Genomic DNA, 20,570 nt, shown 5'->3' on the forward strand with positions numbered 1-20,570 from the left:
GATCTCTTCACTTAAGATCGTCAACTTAATAAAAAAGCAATTGCTAAACTCAGTTATATAAAATATTACATAAAATATTCTTTCCCTCTTTATAAATAAGTAATAGAACCCAAAGTATTAATATGTCATTTTCTTCTGAAAGCCTTAGAGAAATATATGAAAAGAAAGGATTTGGACAGAATTAAAGAGGAAATACTGTTATTTCATCTGATTACCCTGGTGTTTTTTTTTTTTTTTAGTGAGAAATAACACTTCCTAGCACGTGTGCCTCTTGAATTTTATTTTCTTTCTAATTTACTTCAATAAGAAAAGGAAGATGTTTTGTGTGAAAATGATCATTTTATGAATTTCCTCCACACCACTTCACAGAGAATATAAAGGGACAATTATGGGGGATTTTTTTTTTTTTTGGTAATATTTTCAGTCTTTCTTTTCTCTGATTTTTCTGAGATACCTGAATTCACTACCAAATATTGTTTGACATTCAACTTTGATGATTACGTGGGTGACTTTCAGATTTCTGTCTCATTATTCATCAAGTTAGATTTCTTCTGCCACCTTCACCTTCACTTCCTTGTGTCACGGGCATGTTACTATTACAGAGCAAGTATTCATGTTTGTCATAGGTGAAACTGACAATACTGCCTTTTATTCTGAATGACTTCTGGCTTTGCTATAAATTGCTACTGTTTCAACAATTGTTTCTCAATCAAAAGAGTCATAAAAAGATCTCTTATCAGTGCTGATCTTTCATTGAGAAGTAGTTTTCAGCTTAAAATGTTTAACCTTTCTAGGTCTAGAAGTGATTAAGTGGTTTTCCCTAACTGTCTTAAGGAGGGAGAACCGAAATGTCTTGTGTTACATTTCTTATGGAAGGGTTAAGACCAGAGATTTAGTTTCTCCATGTTTTGCCAGGTTATTTTTGTTTATTCGAGTAATGAAATCTTTGTGAGTTTTTTTTTTCCCTTTTTCCTTTTGTCTTCCTCTCTCCTTCCCCACCTTTCTTAATTTCCTTCCTTCCTTCTACCTTCCCACCCCCCTTCCTCCCTCTAAGTGTAATAGGTAATAGTTTATTATAAACAGGTATGATATCACATGTAATAGTTTATCATCATAAACTGTTTTTTTTTCTTTTTTCTTTTTTTTTTGAAATTGTCCTGTAGAGACAATATTTGCTTTTTCTCTAGAATATAATCAAATAGGATCACCTTTTCAGACTTAAGATTTCATCTCACTCTTTTTATTTGGGGTTGGGGTTAAGCTTTCTTATGACCTTGTGTAATTATTGAGGTTGGAAGATTAGAACTGGGACTACAGAGTTTCAATCTTCTGTTGCAGTTGTCTTCAAGCTATGGGAAACTTAGTTTCTTGTCCCCCTTCCTTTGCCTTACATAGCATTAAAATATTGAAGAGATTCTTACTTGCTTTAAAACAAGCAAACAAACACACAAAGAAGACACATTGTCACTTGGATCATAATAGATAGCATTATTCTATTTCTAATAATTCTAATAATTACTTAAGCAACTGAATTCTAATAATTAATTCCAATAATTAGTCAAGCTCTGAAGCATTAGTTGCCTAAGAAATATTGGGAAATATGCAGTATCTTACCATATCCTAATTTATAGGGAAAAAATGATAATCTGAAAGTTTTATACAAATGTGTTCTTTGATTTTTTGTTAGCTCATGATGTCCCTATCTATCTCTATTTAAGAGGAATGGTACTGTCATATTTAGAGGCTCTCATGTAAATTATCCTACAGTTTTAAGATAAGGTCTTATTAAAATTAAATATCATATATTAGTTTCTTTGGAAGAGTATTGAATAACAGTTAGAATGTCAAAAGAAAGAAGGTAGCTGTGTAAAAATATTTTAAGTAATATCCAGAGTAAATGTTATTTAGAGATTAGAAAGTTTTGTTTTGGCAAGGAAAATGATACATTCTTATGTTTTACTTCACCGATTTCTACCCCAAATTTGAACTCTGAGTCAAGGTCAGCCTGTAGATAGAACTATAGATGGTACCAATATGGCATTTAAGACAGTTTTGGTAAAACTAGTCCTGTTCTTCCAGGACACTGTCTACAATACTCCCCTTCCTCCTTCCTTACACAGTTTCAATTCTACAACTACCTTAAAATGACTTATGGTTATTAATGATATTTAAAAAAAACCCAAAACCATGGGCCCCAGATGGTATCATTTAGAGTTCTTGAACCTGTGCTTAGTTACATAATTGATTTGCAGTTTCTACCTCCCCTGGAAATATAGTCTTTGCTTGTCAGTCAAGAGTTTTTCTATCATTCCCTGCCCACCAAAGAAATAGGAGGTAATAATCTGCATGATAAGACACCTGCCCCCACCCTTCCCAAAGCTACCTCCCCTGGAACAATCCTTTTCTTTTGCTAATAATGGTCTTGCCCCAGCCTTCTACTAACCCTTCCAATTTTCCTAATTCCTCAGAGCTCTCTTCTACTTCCTGGAGGTTCATGAATCCTTTAATAAAGCCAAGTAAATTTTTAAAATTTACTTGATTAAACTTTGTTATTTAACAATAAAGATCCTTAGGAAATGCGATCCTAGTGAGAGGCTTGTGATTTTCTCTTCTCTAACGATAATTTTCTTTGACCCATAAGAAGAGGACTCAAGGTAGAAAGCAGAGAGGATGACACAGTGAAAGTCGGATGTACTATTTGAATATAAATGCTAAGATTGATGTGTTTGAAACACATTATACTCTCTAAGCAGCAGGGAGATTGTTACTTATTTTAAAGTGTGGGTGAGATTAGACAGACTTTGTTGACAAATGTAAAGGTCACAGCAAAATATATAAGTCTGAAGATGAGTTATGTGGAAAGATTTAGAAACCTTTTTTCTGTGATCCAAGATAAAGAAAAAAAAAAAAGGTGGGTAATTTGGGCAAGAAGAACAACAAATTCAAATGATAGGAGCAACCAAAAGAATGCATAGGAGAGAATGAAGCAGAGAGAAAAAGGGGGTAAATAAACTGGTTTTTGAATTCCATTAAAGAGCCACAGACAGCCTGAGAAGTCCAGCACGTGGGAAAACTCAAGAGCTGGTGAAGCAGGTCCTTTATGGTAAATATATGGAAAAAGAAAATGTATGGAATACATTACACAAGTGCAAAAATGTAGTTCTATTTATTTCGAAGGCTGCATGGAAAGGAAGATCTGTAAAATCTATAAATTCAAAATTGATGATTCCTTAAGGACCGCAGAGCTGGCAGGTTTTCAGACTTTTTCAAGCTAATGTTCTAATCTCCAAATATGGACATCTGAAGAGAAATTTAATCTCTTGCAGTCAGATCATCCAAATACCAATTTGTCTTATGGACCTTTAGGTATGAGATAGATAGATAGATAGATATACATATATATATACACACACACATACATACATACATATACATATTTTAACCTTTACTTTATGTGTGTGTGTGTGCGCGCGCGCGCGCGTGTGTGTATATATATATATATATATTTTTTTAACCTTTATTTTTCCTTGAAAATAGAAAATTGCATTTGGCACGGTAATAAACAACTCACCGGGACTGGATTGTCACTTATATTTATCTGGTAGAGTTGAGAGGCTTAACGTATTTTACCGGTTCGAATAAAGCAAGCCTGTATGACATTCATTCCTTTGGGTAAGTTCGGAAATAGAGGTGTTTTCTTCAGTCTTTGGCTAATCTATTTCCAGGAAATGTTAGGCTCTCCTGAACTGCATTTTGGAAGGACTGGCCTTTTGCAGAATATTGTAGGGTCAGGCTAGTCTCACCTCCCAATTTTAGAACCTCTATCCAGGGAGGATCTGATGAGCTCATTCATTCTGAGGTATATTTGAACCAAAAGAAAACTAGAGCAGCTTGGTTTTTCAGAAAGAACTCTGAAGTCTGGAACATAGTCACGGAAGCTTGATTAGTTAGCTCTACCCTTGATTAATCAGCTCTACCCTGTGCATTTGTGAGCCATGAACCTCATCAACGAAGTGAGAGAATTGGGCTGGCCTGGTGGGTTTTCAACTGGGGTGATGTTGGCCCAAACATTATTGGTTGTCATAACTGAGGATGCCACTGGCATCTAGTGGGTAGAGGCCAGGAATGCTGGCCTCTAAGCAATGTATGGGGCAGTCTTGCATAATGCTGAATTATACAGCCTGAAATGTCAGTAGTGCTGGAGTTGAGAAATCCTGGACTACAGCATTTCTTGGCTCCCTTCCAGCTCCAACAACATTAAACTAATGAAGCTCAATGCTACCACTGCACAACAGCATTTCAGTTCAACCGACACTGACTAGGTATCTTCTTTTTGTGCCTTAACTAAGAACTTTTCCCTTTTTGATTTGTATAAAGGAGGTAAGAAAGCCTCCATTGATGGGATTTCCCCACATTCCAAATAGCTTCTAGCCATACCCCCATTTATTAAAGGGCATGCATTTTCATTGGCACTAGATATTTCAGCAAAGTTATGGCTTCCCCAATTTCCTATACATTTTACCTTCATTCTTGTATTTCCCCAATAGTCAGGTTTCAGGAGAATCAACTAAAAAAGAATTTTTTTTTAAGAGAAATATTTGAATGTCAGGCAGCGGTATGAAAAATGCCTGTTGTTTGATGAAGTCCTTCCTGATCCGGAACCTTATTACATAGCTGCAAAAAGAGGGCATTGTACAAAATACTTTTCATGGTGCCCTCTTACCCTACAATTCTGTATTTATGTTTGTAAATACTATTGGAATATAATAATAAATGTTATTAAATATTTAAATATTATTGGTTGATAGTTCTCATCCTTAGATGATTCAAAAAAGGAAAGGAGCAAGTGTTGCTCAGGACATAATGTTTGGGGAGATGGAAAGTCTTGTAATCTACTGTGTAGGTCAAAATCGAAACAAATAGTCCCTATTCCCTGGTAAGTGGTCTCCTCAGTGCTATGGTTTCCTGATGTTCGTGATGAGTGGCATTGCTGCTTCCCTCCATGCTCATTCCTTTCTCTCTACTCCTAGCATTCAACCCTTTAACGATTGTGTGCCAAGCCCTGCAACATATATGGGTGACTCTGCTGGAAATTGAGCAGACAGTATCCCTGCCCTCATAAAGCTTAGGTTCTAGTGATTTCTACTTATTTTGGACCTTGGTCTCTTTCTGTCAATCTTAACTTTCCCTGTAATCTTCTCTACTTCCTCGTGTGAAACTGTCCACTACACACTTGAGCTACACACACCATGGCCCAGTTCTCTGGTCCTCTGATCCTTTAAGGGACTCTCTGTGACTGCTGTTTACTGGAGTCTTTGATTCTTCTGCTTCCTGCAAAGGAGAGAAACCTTGCGATAGAATGCGGTGGAAAGAACATGGATTCTGTGTGAGCCTGGGAACTCTGAACTTAATTTTTATCCTAGAAAAAGATGGGACTACTCATCCCATTTCTAATGGTACCCATACTGATACCCATTTGTGATTATACAAAATAGTCACCGCAAAAGGGCTTTGGACACTTGAAAGGGAATACACATTTGAAATGTTTATTGTTATCATTTCCTTTAAAATCACTGTAATTTTGGAAGAAAGGGTTTGATCCCTTGCTAAGATGATATCAAATATGTTCTCTCCTCCCCACTGTTATGAGAAATCACAGAAGTCTCTTTTCTATGTTGTTTTTTGACTTCTTCAATGCATGTCTGGTGACACCTCTTTACCAAATACATGTCTGGTGGCACCCTAAGATAATTAAACTCTATGCATAGAAAAACAAAATTGGGCATTTTAACCTTCTAGCACCCACTGTGGTTGATTATGACATATTTTCTCTTTCTTTCCCTTGAGCATGTTGCCATCACACTACCTTCCCAGGGGCATCTGCTCTTTAAGGTTTGCTGTTAGACAACCACAAACGCTAACCCCTAACTAATCCAAAGCCTATCTTGCAAATTGTATTTGAATCATTTAAAAACTTTTTGGGGTGAAGGGGATTTGGAAAAGCTAAGCATATGCTATTTCTTTTCATACTTCACATGTTTGCATTTTTTGGTTCAAATAAGAATTTGAAATAGGTAAGTGTGGCATAAACTATGTCTATCTGTTTTTAAAATGCATATAGATCCTCCAGAATAAGGGCTGATAAACAAGAAGCTATTCCAGGGGCGCCTGGGTGGCTCAGTCATTAAGCGTCTGCCTTCCCCTCAGGTCACGATCCCAGGGTCCGGGGATCTAGTTCGGCATCTAGTCCCACATCGGGCTCCCTGCTTGGCAGGAAGCCTACTTCTCCCTCTCCCACTGCCCCTGCTTGTGTTCCTTCTCTTGCTGTGTATCTCTCTGTTAAATAAATAAATAAAATCTTAAAAAATAAAAAAGGGCTCCAGTAATTTCACCTGGTGATGCTCTGCATTTCCAGAGGCACAAATCACTGCATGGTGTGAAGTGGGGACAGCAGGAGCGAAGAGAAAGTGGATTTTCACCCTTCACTTCCAAACCACAGGAAAGGGGGTAACTTTAAAATGCCAGGATGGAACAAAAGAGTCTCAGATGTGAAGGCTTTAATGAAAAGAGCCCATAGTGTCTTAAAATGCCCTTTGGTATTGCAGTGAAAACAGCTTTTGAAGTTAAATAGTTCCACTTGATGGCTGAAGGGAAAGTAGGCTTTTTTTAGAATGGTAAATGTAGCGGATATGGCTATAGCATTAATTTTCTGAAGTCTCTGTCAATACTTAATTCTGCAGTTTCTCCAGCTCTCTTAATAAACAGAACTAAATTAATTTATTCACCACATATTGTCTGCAAAATTTTCTATAATGAACAAAGGTATTACTCACTTCATAAATTCTTGTGTTCCTTATTTTTCAGGATATGATCTTATAATCAAATAAAAGATCCCTTTTTAAAAATCAAGCTCCTAAGTCAAGCTTATTTTCTTTTGAAAAATTTGTCCTAAGTATTTTTTGTACTGAAAAAGACAATTCTCAAGCAAGTGAAAAGCAGTTTAAAGCATTTTATTAGAGATTGCTTTGATAACATAGCTCACTGATAGAAACGGGGTATGAAACAATTGTATGATTCCCTATCCTTCCCTCAAAAACTAGAACATTAGAAGATTCATCTATTAGATGTGAAAGCAGGGTAGATGATGTTCATTTCCAGGAATCATTTAGAATAGTGATCTCCAAAGTAGTACCTACTTACCTCAAGATAGTTCTTTGGGGTGGTGGGGGGGTACAGGTCAGATATGATGAAGATTTTATTGATGTACGATAGGGTTCACACTACTACCTGTTGGCCATATCTGGTCGACCACCTGTTCCTATAAATAATATTTTATTGGTACATGACTATATGTATTCATTAAGGTATTGTCTGAGGGAGGCTGTTTTCATGCTACCATGGTAATAGTGACAGAACATAGGGTTTGTAAAGCCTACTGTATATCCTCAGTGGACCCTCACAGGAAAAGCAGGCCACCTCCTGACTTAAAATTCTAAGAAATATTTTAAGCTTTGCTGATTAATATGGATTTACACTGGTGTCCTTTGTAAGTCTGAGTGCTAGACAGTCACAACTCATGTATATTTTAAGTGAGATTTCCTGGGAAAGTGCCAGCCCTTCAGTTTGGTGCAGTGAACAGAGAGCCCTCAGCTGGCTACTCCTTAAGCCTTTTCTCCTTGGTTGAAGATCATGTGCCCAGTCGGATGTATGATTTATCACATAACTATTTTTAATTAAAATAATCCACATAAAATGAACAAGGGGCTTTATTTTAAAACATCTGCAAAATAGTCTGGATTGAGCGTGCCACTACTAATATAGGAATAAATAACAAGAAATGACAGTGATGATGTAAGACCTATATCTAGTATAAGCTTGTTAACAGCCATATTGTTAATTCATCATTCATATTAGTATACCTAGCCCTATATTTATAGTTTTACCTTGAGTTTTAACTAATAATTGCATTGTGGCATCATAAGATATTTACAAAGTAGGCATCCAGGACCTGGTGATGCTTTGCAACTTTAGTAATGTTTAAAGACGTGAGGTACTCAATATTATAATGTTTAACATTTTGCTGAAGTCAATGATAAATATCTTTTTTGAAGAATATTCATAAAGGAAAAATTAAAAACCCAATTTAATTGGAAACACACATGTTCTTCCTGCTGCAGAAAACACTATAAAGTAATACATAGAAAACAATAGAATAATGAACTGAAATTCATTCCTTTGTATCAGACACCATTATGAAGTACATTGAAAACATATCTGAATATTTAAAACAGGACATAGTGAGCAATCACACCGTATTGCAGTTTTATAATGCAGTTAAATTAAAACACAGATTTAAAATAGTTTCAGTGTATGGCATTTGTGTTTTACACATGAAATCTACAATGAGTGACATTTTGGGGATTTAGAAGAGAAATAAGTTAGGGAAAATTTATTCCTTAAAATAAGGGACTTCTTGGGGCGCCTGAGTGGCTCAGTGGGTTAAGCCGCTGCCTTCGGCTCGGGTCATGATCTCAGGGTCCTGGGATCAAGCCCCGCATCGGGCTCTCTGCTCAGCGGGGAGTCTGCTTCTCACTCTCTCTCTGTCTGCCTCTCTGCCTGCTTGTGATCTCTCTGTCAAATAAATAAAATCTTTAAAAAAAAATAAAATAAAATAAGGGACTTCTTTATATCAAATTACAATTTTGTGAGAAAATTGTGAAGGTATAATCGGCAGTAAAATATGTAAAATAATTGTGGGTGTGAGGCTGAAGGTACATCGACATCCATAGATAAGCTCTGATGACAAAGTCATTGTAGATGCGTATACATACACACACACACACACACACACACACACACACAGTATATAGAAAGGGCCCGTTATGTATATTACATTTGTATATGGTCAAGATTCCTAGATGTAGTAATAAAAACATAGGAATAAAGATGGGTGTGTGCGTGCGTGTGTATTTTTATAATAATGAGATAGAGAAGGACCAAGAATATCTTTTGATTCACTTGGAGCTTCTCAAGTTATCTTCTGGCAAAATATTTTGAAAAGTAACAAACTTCCATATGCATTGGGACTATTTGGCCTTCCTTGCTACCTGCATATTGAAAAATGTGCTTTTCAACAAATTTTTGATTAAAGAGGAAATTCAAAATAAAATTTCTACTTGGAAGAAAAAAAATAATGAAACTATTATCTATTAGAAATTATGGAATACAGTCAAAATAGTATCTGGAAGAAAACTCATGACTCTAAATATGGTTAATGAATGAATATGAGAATACAAACAAGTGAATTAAATATTTGATTTTGAAAATTTAAGAACAATAACATATCCTGTGCATAAGGAAAGCAAGGGAAATGAATTTATAAGAATTGACAAAAGAAAACTGGAACAATTAAATGTAAGGGCAGAACAAAATTTTCAACATGCAAAGGTCAAAATTTTTCTTCTAATACTCCATTTCCCCCCAGGAAACTTCTCTAGGGCCCAATAGATACAAAAGAGAACCACGGAAGACATGGCATACGGGAGGCGGGAGATGGAACATAAGAGACAGGCAAAGAAAATTTCCAAGATGATGGTAAAGAGAGTCACAGCCTAATGGCTTATAGGAAGCATAGAAGAAAACTAGCACAGATCAGAACAGGTGCCTCAGGTGACATTTATGTCAAGGCGGTCACCACCAAGAAGTCTTTCAACTTTGTACCATATTATTAAGCAAAGTGATCCTAGCTGGAACCCTATCTCTCTATAGCCTGTCCAAATGCTGATAGGATTCTGCGATTCTGCTCTTCCCTCCCTGCTGAGCTCCCTGGAATAGCCGGGGAACCTCTCTGATCCACAGAAGTGTCCAGGGTTGACCAGCTCCTGAGATAGGAAAGTTGGCTACAGAGAGCACAGAAATATGAAACATTTTCTGTCTGATTGGTTAGACCTTAGCCCTGCCCGAGTCCCCCATCTAGGGAATCTTCTGTTGCCCCTGGATCACTACAGTCTTGGCTTCTGAAGTCCTCAGAATGGGTTCTTGAACCCTCCCAGAAAAGCTGAAGCCAAACATCAACCAGAAACTGTTCCGCTCACCTTTTCCTAATCGCTGTCAACTGTCAGTAACAAAGCTACCTTTTCCTTACACACCTAGTCTTTGTGTTTGCTACTCAGTTCTCAAATCAATCAGTTTCCACACTGATTAAGAATTGTAATGAGCTGTTGATAAAATAATGAAATCATTGATTGAGAAATAAAACAAAATTAGAATATATTTCAATCTAAAAGCCATCTTTAATGGGAAAACACTAAAAGTGTTCCCTTCAAGGTGCACGATAATGTGACCATTATTTAATAATGTTAGTGGCAGGGGCCAATGGAATGGAAGGAATTAAAAGTATGAAAACTGGCAAAGAGGAGGTAAATTTATCATGCCATTAAATATTTGATATTTTGGGTGATATACCTAGAGTTTCCAAAAGAATCAATTGAATGACAATTATATCCGTGAGATAACTCGGTAATGTGTCTTGCTAGGAAATCCACATCTTTCATGTTCTGACATAGAAATATTCCAAAGATATTGTTAAATGGGTGAAAAATACAAACAAATGAGATGCAGAATATTGCAAATTGGATGCTTTTTATAATAATAATGTGTGCTTATCGTGTGCATGTGTAAAATTATTTGTATTTGCTTGATATGTAAAATTAACACTTGCAGCACAAACAAGAAACCAGTTAGTTACCATTTCAAGATACAGAGGCTTATAATAATCTCTCATTTCTACAAACTTAAAAGGTCTAGAATTATAATTTTCTAACCTGCTTAAATTTTCTGAGTTTTGAATCTAATGCTTAAAAAAAAGAGAAAAGGGGTGCGTGGGTGGCTCAGTGGGTTAAAGCCTCTACCTTTGGCTCAGGTCATGATTCCAGGGCCCTGGGATGGAGCCCCACATGGGGCTCTCTGATCAGCAGGGAGCCTGCTTCCCTTCCTCTTTTTGCCTGCCTCTCTGCCTACTTGTGATCTCTGTCTGTCAAATAAATAAATAAAATCTTAAAAAAAAAAGACATCTACCAATAGAGCAAACTTGTTCAGTGTACACTTTAGAAAGACAATCAGTGGCTGAAAAATACATAGTATTGGTAAAATGAATTAAATTTACTTTAAAAATATTAAAGATTTATTTATTTATTTATTTGACAGACAGAGATCACAAGTAAGCAGAGAGGCAGGCAGACAGAGAGAGAGGAGGAAACAGGCTCCCTGCTGAGCAGAGAGCCCCATGTGGGGCTCCATCCCAGGGCCCTGGAATCATGACCTGAGCCAAAGGCAGAGGCTTTAACCCACTGAGCCACCCAGGTGCCCCCCCAAATTTGCATTAACACAGACCTGTACCCCTGGGGATAAAAATATATGTTTATAAAAAATAAAAAATTAAAAGTAAAAAAAAAAAACCAAAAAAAAACCAACAAAAAAAATATATTAAATGTGCAGTTTTAAAGTGGAATTTACTTGCTTGCTAAATACAATTTTGATCAATGTGTATTATTTCGTACTAAATTTCCATTTTGCACAAAACCAAGTATATTATTAGTCCATTGCTTATGGAGCAAAGAAATAATAGAATACAGTATTGAACTCACAGAAAATATAATATTCCTCTGAAATTTCAGTCATTAATGCATTAAGCGTCTACTATATTACATGTTGCACTTGACTCTGAGGCCACAGAGGTGAATAAAGGTTTCATTTTATAAGATTCATGTCCTAAGGGGTTTTATTACAGGATAATCACTGTTGATTTATTTCGCTACATTAAAAGTTTCAGAAATAGAAGAGATGATATATCTGAAAAAGTAGCCCTGTCTTTCATAGATATTTATGTAGACAGGCCCTTTTTGGAGCTTTTCTTTATATGCTCAAGACTTCCCACTCTCGTGGCTTTCTTGCCCCCATTCCTGGCTTCATACTGTGGGTCCTCCTTCCTCAAAGTCTTTGGCATTCACCCGTTTTTCCAGGTTCAAGACCCACCCTAGGGAAGGCCTCCTTCCCTCTCCTCTCTACACTGTAACTCCTCTGTGTGCTCTCTCCAGTTTCTCTCCAAAGGAACACACTGCCTGGATTGAAAACCTCATGTGTCTCTCCAGACCTACCTCTCCTTGATCCCTTGCCCTCACTCAGCCCAGCTTCACAACTTAACGGTGCCACGAATTAAACCGATGCTTTGGCCCTGCTGCTTGCACGCTGATATCCTCTGTGATGACCTCCCATCGCCCCCATTTCTTCCACCCCAAATCACAAGCACTCTTTGATTCATTTCCATTGTTACTGTCCTCTTCCACAAAGCCTTTTCTGATCTCATCCTATCACCTTTGGAATGGATGCTCACCTTCCTTAAACATTTCTCCTCTCAACACTTTGAAAAATAACAATCTTGACACCCTTCAGGTGGTGGTTTCTGCGGAGGAGGCTGGAGAAGGGAGACTGACAGGAATTTCTGAAAGAGACAATACACCATGAAAGGGGTGTGTTGTGAGGGGCCCAAGTGCGAGCAGAGGCTTCCTTCTTACTAGTAAGAGATTCTGACGTAAAGTCTATAATGTTTAGACTTAATTCCAGGTGAGCTTGACTTTCGTCCACTAACATGCTCTCTATGCTTTTCTTCTTCCCAGGATGTGACAGTTCCTCCCAAGCCTGTTTCTCTCCACCCTTTATATCAGACTAGACTCTATCCTCCTGCTCAGTCCCTGCTGCCTCCACAGACCCTCTCCCATGCTGACTGCCTTACCCCAGGACCTTTCAGTCATTTGTCCTCCTTCTCACTGAGTGATGAACAGGGGGATTCTCACACCTTGTTTAGCGGCAACACATATAATAAGGTGAGAATTCCCTGCTGAGGTGGGAATTGTTCTGCGCTGGGAAGCTTCTTTATGCTTAACTTTTAAAACTTAAGCATAGAGGAAACATATATATTAAGAATATTAAATATTTGTGTTAGAACCCATGTCCTTACAAAAAGATAGTAATTAACCTTGAGAACTTATTCAATATCTATATTTGCTTTCAAAATCATTTCCTGATTTGCATTCCTTACTGTTTCCTGTTCTAACCCCCAAGTGGAAATCCCAAGAAATTTTCCAAAACCTTACAAGATAGCATTATTAATTTATCTTCAAGTTTCAGTTCAATGTTCTTTAAAAAGCGTCTCTAAATTATAGTGCCTTAATGAGGAGGCATTTCCTGTTGAAGTCAATGAGCAAAGAAATTCTTAGAATGTCTACAAATATCTGTAAAATAATATTAACATCTCATTTTATTTCATTTTATTTTTTGAGTATAGTTGGCACAATGTTACAGTAGCTTCAGGTGTACTACATAGTGATTCAACAGTTTTATACCTTATGCTATTAATATTTTATTTTAAAATGTGTCTATCTGCCTCATTATGTATAGTGAAGGGATATGTAAAATGAGGTGTTCGTTACCCCAAAGAAAACGTATATATTATAGATATCTTATATATAATATAGTTATACATATTAAATATTTACTATATCAATATTTTATTATAGTATTATATTTATGATACAATTTATATATAATTATTTAAATGTTTTAATATACATTATATATTTATACAAATTATATCTTTTTAGATATCTTAAATGCATATTTTAAGTGAAAAAAGTATTTATAGTTGGCTTTGGAATGCAATCATAAATATTCTACTAGAAGCAAGAGGCTAATACTACCACATAAAGCTTATGTGCAAGTGCCCTTTGTTCTTCTGAGCATTACCATAAGGTCATCCTATTACAGACTTTCAGTTTCTGAAAATTTCACAACAGAATTAATTAGTTAAACTCAACCTGGAGTTATTATTTTTTAACTCAAAAGTTTAAAAACATTTATTTTGAAAATTCTCTATATCAATGGAATATACCTCTGTACTTGGAAACGAATAAAGGCCAGAATCAGAATGTTCCAGCATGTAGTTGTACAATATCCCTTGGTCCCTCCAATTTTTTTTTTTTTGAGAAAATGCTCATAAACTCAATCTAAAGACAGTCATCTAAGAAGTGAATATTATTATATGAAGAATATTTTATTTTTCATATGTAATAGCATCTATCATATTGGGGATCAGCCCTGAGTTAAACCTTTAAAATATCCATTTTCTGCAAACAGAATATTTTTGGGCAAAGTTCAGGATGACATTTTTATATGACTTTTGTTTCTTATTTTTGGTTTAGAGAAAAAGCAGCATTTCAAACAAAGTGTTAACATTTTAAATGATTTTAGGTTCTTTGAAATTTTTCCTGATTTAATCCTTGCCAACATATATGAAATCCATTTAGCTATTTAATAAAGTCAGTGATTCTGAAAATAACATAACCAGATTCTTACGAATCGTCATCTATGAGAAGATTATAATTGTATTTTCTATATATCAATTGCATTAAGTAGCTTGTTTTTTGATATTTTGGTAATGTTTCCTAGAAACAGAAATTTCTTCACAGATGTTCAAGGGTAGAGTCAGTATTTCATTGACATTTTCATCTGAATTTGATCAGGCTGTGGAGAACAATATATAAAAGTGATGTGAGGTTGGACAACTATTTTCAGTTAACACAATCCTCATAATATATTTTGTCTTTCAGAGTCTGTGATTTATGGTTACTGAAAAAAGAAACGTTCATATCAGAAATAATAATAATAATTATAGTAATGTAAGACAATATTTCTTAATGAAAGATTCAGAACACTCAATAGTCTTGTACTTAAACTGCTCCCATTAAAACATACAGATGACCCAAGTTGATATCTATGTCTATAAACCTTGTGTTATGAATACAGAACCAGTAGCATACTGGGTTTCAGGACTTGGCTTTTTTTATTTGAAATAGCTTCTTGTTTGGAACTGTAAAACATAATCTAAATTCTCTCCATTACTCTAACATCAATGCCAGACATAGTTTACAGCTTTCCCTACTAGGCTCATCTCCCAATTCAAATTGTCCCATAATTACCCCTAGAGAGCCACACTGAACTTGAGTTAACTGTCTTTGATAGTCCCTCACCAACCAGAACTATAGTAGGTGTTTAACAGGTTTTATTATCCTTCTGTTGAATCTGTAGTGTGTGCTCTTTTTTTCTAAATCTTTATCAGACTCTGTGTGTCCTCTATCTTCACCTTAATCCCTACCCTCTTCTCTTACTTGCAAGATAGAGCTCTGTCATATGATGTCATATCATACGTGATGATGCTCAGGGACTTCCCTTTCCATCTTGTAATAAATCAGGAGATCCTTTTTTTTTTCTCCAGGTCTCAAGAAGGGAGTTATTACTGTTACTTATTTCTTTAATCCTTCAAAGTAATAGAGACATATGGTTAAGAGCATGAGGTCTCTTGACAGCTGGGTCTAGGTTCATTACTTGACCCTACTCCTTCCAGAGGGTGATTTTGGGTAAGTCATTTAGGTTCTGCATGCCTCCATTGATTCACCTATCAGGGGGCATGACAATACTACCCACCTTAGTAGAGTATTATGAGATTAGGATGTATTAATATGTAAAAAGCACTTAGAATAGTGCCTTGAACGTTACAGGAACCATGTAAGAGTTAGATCTTATGATTAATAAGTCTTTCTGAAGTGTCATTCCCAGCGTTCTCTGGAATCATTTGTCCTTTTTTGTGTTGGATCCCTCCTCCTCGCAGAAACCTCAAAAAGAAAGTTAAAAAAAAGACAAAATGAGCTGTCTCTCTCCTTTTCCTTGATAGTGCTGCAAGCCTAGTAATTTCAAGACTTTCTCTCTCTCAAAGTGATCAATAGTCATTATCTTTATCCTCCCTCTATAAACTCACGCTTTAGCCCATTCTTGAAAGCATTCTGTCTTTTTGCCTCAACCACTCTCCTGAGATTGCTCTCTCGAGGTTAGCTGCCTGTCAGCAAACTCAGCTGAATTTCCCGAGTCCTCTCTTTTATCCCTTGCAGGAACTGACACGGTTGATCATGTGCTCTTGAATCTCCCTCCCCACCCTGCTCTTGGGATCAAAGGCACATTCCGACTCCCTGACTGCTCTTTCTTTGTTTTCTTTCTGGACACTTCTTCCTCTTTTCCCTCTTTGCCTCCCTTCAGATACTCACCCACTCAGAGACTTCTATGATTACCTTAGGACTGATAATTCTCAAATCCACATTTCCGATTCTGTTTCTCCTCCATCATCTAGTTTTATATCTTCAGTTGCTCACTTGTCACTTCCCCTAGGATGTCATGTTGTCACCTCAAACTCATCATTCATTTTGCCTCAAACTAGTTCTGTTCTGGCGTTCCTTCTTCTGTCATTAATACCACAGTTCTCAGACCTCAGACCCAGACTTGATTCAGCTGTAAAACTTTTTAGGCTTTGTCCTCATGGCTAGTCCTTCATCAGGTTGAATGGATTCTTCCTTTGTGACACCTGTCCTATAGTTATCTCTCAGTACTCTTTATTATTATTCTACGTCACTTAAACCAATCAATTTACTTTCCTCCAGGCATGCCTGGGGGTATTTCTTACCATTTAACTCACTACTGCATTCCCCTCCCCTAAAATACCCTCCTGCTTTTCACCTTCCTTCCGCAAAGCAAACCATTCTCATCCTTTATCATCTAGTCAAATTATCCTGGCTCCTCTGTGAAGTTTTCCCACTCATCAGCGTTCAAAGTGATGTTTTTCTCCTTAGTTTTTATAATCCTTGCCTGTGCCAACCTATCTCATGCACATTACAGGTTATCTTGTATGTGCTTGTTGTGATTGTTCTAGTGTCCATGTAGGGTGTGACGTGCTGGATAGGGTGTCTTTCACATTGTAGGTAGAGCGGTAAATACGTGTTCATGATGAACAAATCCTAAAATGACCCAGGTTATTCACTAGGAGCCCCAAAGGCTTGAATATTTAGGATTATTTCCATCTTAAGTAGAAACAAAATAGAATCAATCTATGGATTTATCAGCACACTGAATACAATTTCAGTCAGTTGAGAATGTCCCCATTTGGGGGGTTCCATGCACTTTCCGTTGAGCTGATGGAGCGCTTCAGTATAGGAGCGTAAGTGGGGTGGGGGTGGGTTGGCAGTAGACATCTGATCTTTCTTTGCCAGATGTGGTCTTTGGTGGCCACCAGGGTATCCTCAATCCTATCTGGTATATGACCATCAGTCACAGAATACACTTGCTGCATCCTTCTTTCTCCCGCTTCATGGCCTGCCCTGATTGGCTCTAGTGTGGCTCCTTGTGAACCCCTTGAGCCTATATGGGAAAACAGTTACCTGCATGCTGCGAGCGGGTCAGTTTTTGTGAAGCTCCCTCAGAACCATCCACTTAGACCTTCTACATATCTTTCATCACTCTTCTTTTCCCACCCCTTCATCTGTGGAAAACTCTTCCATTCAGAAGGATGGACTTCTGAATTTTCCTACACACGAAAATGTATCTGTAACCCCGAAATCAATCCTCACTGTACTTCTTTGGTCATTTGCGGACATGTGAGGAACAGCGAAAAATGTGATTGGCCTGTGCTCGTGTTCCCAGCTGAGGTGAACAAGGTGACTTTCTGCCTTCTTGCTTGAGCTCTCATGCTGTAAGCAATCATTCTTGTCATGGTCCATTGAGTACCACATGTTTTGAATTTCTGTGCTTTTTCTTGTGGTTTTCACTGTTTAAAATGATCTCTTGGGCACAGTCCTAAAGTTCTGTCTGGTGCGCGAAACTCAAGAGGGCTACCATGTACCTCACAGAGAAAGTAAACGTCAGGTAAGCTTCCGTTAGGCATGAGTTACGGTGCTGTCGGCTATAGGTTCAATGTTAATGAACCAATGATATATATTAAATAAGGTGTTTTTAAACAGAAAGATACATTAAACAAGACTATGATTAACTGATAAAAATTAACTGGGCTCTCAGGAACTTAATCTTCTATTTCATCCTGGAGCAATGGTTCAGGACTTGCTAATTCCACATTTGCGGTAACTTTATAGAACGTAACTACTGTAAATATGGAGAATCAATAGTACCTTTGTTTTGGCGTCGCTAAGAAGAGGATTCATATATAAGTAGTTAATTTGGGAGCTGGTTCCAGGAAACACCAGTGAAGGAAGTGGGGAACTGGGAAAGGGTATATCATCCAGCAAGTTACCAGGTAGGAAATTAGAGGTTGAGTTTACTGGGGAATTCTAGGAGCCAGCACGGACGATTGAGAGGTAGGCAATTTGAGGTGGGGGCAGGGAATCCTCCTAGTCTTCATATGAGGGCTGTGCTTGGGGGAGAGGAGCATTTATCTGCAGAAGGAGCCCTCACGCAAAGAGAAACCTTGTGAACACTGTGCACAGGCTGATAGTAAAATGTCAAGGCCTGAGATGGCAAAGCAAGGACCATAGTTTATATCATATATATTTGTAACTTTTTTTTTTAAAGATTTTATTTATTTATTTGACAGAGAAAGAGAGAGAGCACAAGTAGGGGGAGCAGCAGGCAGAGGGAGAAGGAGAAGCAGGTTCTCCACCATCGGGGAGCCTGATAGCAGGATCCTGGGATCATGACCTGAGCTGAAGACAGATGCTTAACCAACTGAGCCACCCACCACCCTATATTTGCAACTTTCATGTTCATGATCTCAATTTGAGGTTCAGGATCCTGAAAACCCAAACTTGGGCTAGCAGAATGCAAGAGAATTTTCTTTATTTTGGACATATTTTACCCTGGGCCATGCATAATGGCTGAAATGATAAAGAATACAAAGGAATTATAGGTCTAATGTGTGCGTGTGTTGGTGGGGGGGTTACAATCTTAAAGTTGTATCTCATCTGGGGTCATTGATGTAAGAAATATGTTAGGATTTGATGGTGATGGCCAAAAAAGAATTCTTGAGATGTCTTTGGTGCAAAAAGGTGGTTTTATTGAAGCGTGGGGATAGGACCTATGTGCAGAAAGAACTGCGCTGGGGTCATGAGGAGTGGCCCATTATATACTTTTAAGTTGGGAGGGGGCTACGGATAGCATAAGTCTCTAAGGACTTTTGAAAGCAAGGGTTCCAGGACCTTGAGGGGGCTAGCTGTTGTTGGGAAAAGGCCATTTATTACCATCTAATAAAATGTTAGTCATGAGACCTTTCAGATGTATATTAGTGGGTCATATGTTTGGGGGATGATTGTGGGTAATAAAGGAAGTCTCCAAAGGAATTTTTATACATTAAAGTAGACTCCCAGGATCCGGGGGCAGGGGTCAGGCGTTTAGCAAAGTATTAATGTGGAGACAGCTGAGTTCCTAGAAAAACATCACCCTGCCTGTTTCAAAGACTTGTGAATGGACTGTAAGTAGTAAGGAAATTTAATAATTTTTCTTCTGCCTTTGTTTCCCATATCAATTTTACCAATCCCCCCCCCCATTTTGAAATTCACATAGAAATATTTATCTTCAAAGTTAATGTGCTGTACCATGCACAGCATACCCATCAGTGTGTAGGTCAGAGACTAGTGGATGTCCCCTCTGTTTTTGAGAATTCAGTTCATTTGGAATGATTCCTTTCTTACACACCACTCAGATGTTGCCACAGGGGTCTCAACTACTTACTGTCCTGGCCATAGGTAAGGATACTTCATGACCGTTTTTTCTTTTCTGTATCCTCTGCCTCATTTCTTCTGTCTCTCGTACTCCCATCATCTCTGAGGCACAGCTGCCTTTTTAAGTCAAACCCAAATTCCAGTTCTTCTGGCTTACTTTCACTTTCCCACCAAAGCACTCACCTACCTTTCTTTTCCTCTTTTCTCATCCCAGCAACCTTTTCTACCTTGTGTTTGGCAGAAACACGAGGCCAGGTGGACAGGATGTTCTCTCTCCTGCTGTCTCCCCTGAGTCTCTATTCTGCCTGATTTGCACCAGCAACAAACAAGAAAGCCCACAGCAGGCCCATGAATAGGAAGGAGAGGAGGGGGAACTAAGCCTGCACAGTCTGGGCTGACTTCTGGTGTGCTGGGGAGCAAGGCTGGGATTTCCTACTCAGGAAGACTCTATTTACAGTGAAAGCTTGCAAGGTTTTATGCATAAGAATAGCATCTTTATAGACAGAGAGACAGTTTTAAATCCCCAGGAGAACACTGACAGCCGTTCTAAGGACATTTCTCTTTTGGTTTTCAAAAAATTACATTCTTCAGAGGCCTTGTTTGTGACTGTGTGGCCATTTTTATTTCACTTTCAGTTTCTAAAATGCATTATCCTTGTGCCTTGTTTGCAGCCATTTACTATTACCATTGCTGCTCTCTTTCTCATCCAAGAGATAAGTGTGGCTGGTTTCTTCGCATAAGAATCCTCCCATTGGCTCCACTGCTATTAAATTCTATTGTCTATTTTCTATGCAAGCATTGGGGCTAGCTAGCTTTTTCTAACATGTTCAATTTAAGTACTATCTCTGGAGTAGACCCTTGAAAAATAGCTTTCACTCAGGAGCAGGAGAGAGTTATTTATTAATCTCCCACCTCCAGTCTTCCTGCCCAGTACCCCCCTGGTCCTGATCACATACCCATTTGCAG

At 37.7% G+C, this 20,570-nt stretch overlaps 1 protein-coding gene across 3 annotated transcripts in view; it reads left to right on the plus strand.

The window, feature by feature from the left end:
• The window catches only part of LOC101687967 (muscular LMNA interacting protein), a 251,035-nt gene that overhangs the window by 202,645 nt on the left and 27,820 nt on the right, over nt 1-20,570 (plus strand). For all 3 annotated transcript variants that reach the window (XM_004771848.3, XM_004771849.3, XM_004771850.3), the window contains one exon: nt 12,675-12,881. In XM_004771848.3, the coding sequence (XP_004771905.1) occupies nt 12,675-12,881 (207 nt within the window). The remainder of the gene's footprint in view (nt 1-12,674; nt 12,882-20,570) is intronic.

The sequence above is a fragment of the Mustela putorius genome, unplaced genomic scaffold (genome assembly GCF_011764305.1).
Source record: "Mustela putorius furo isolate JIRA1106 unplaced genomic scaffold, ASM1176430v1.1 tig00003983_pilon_pilon_pilon, whole genome shotgun sequence".
Lineage (NCBI taxonomy): Eukaryota > Metazoa > Chordata > Mammalia > Carnivora > Mustelidae > Mustela > Mustela putorius.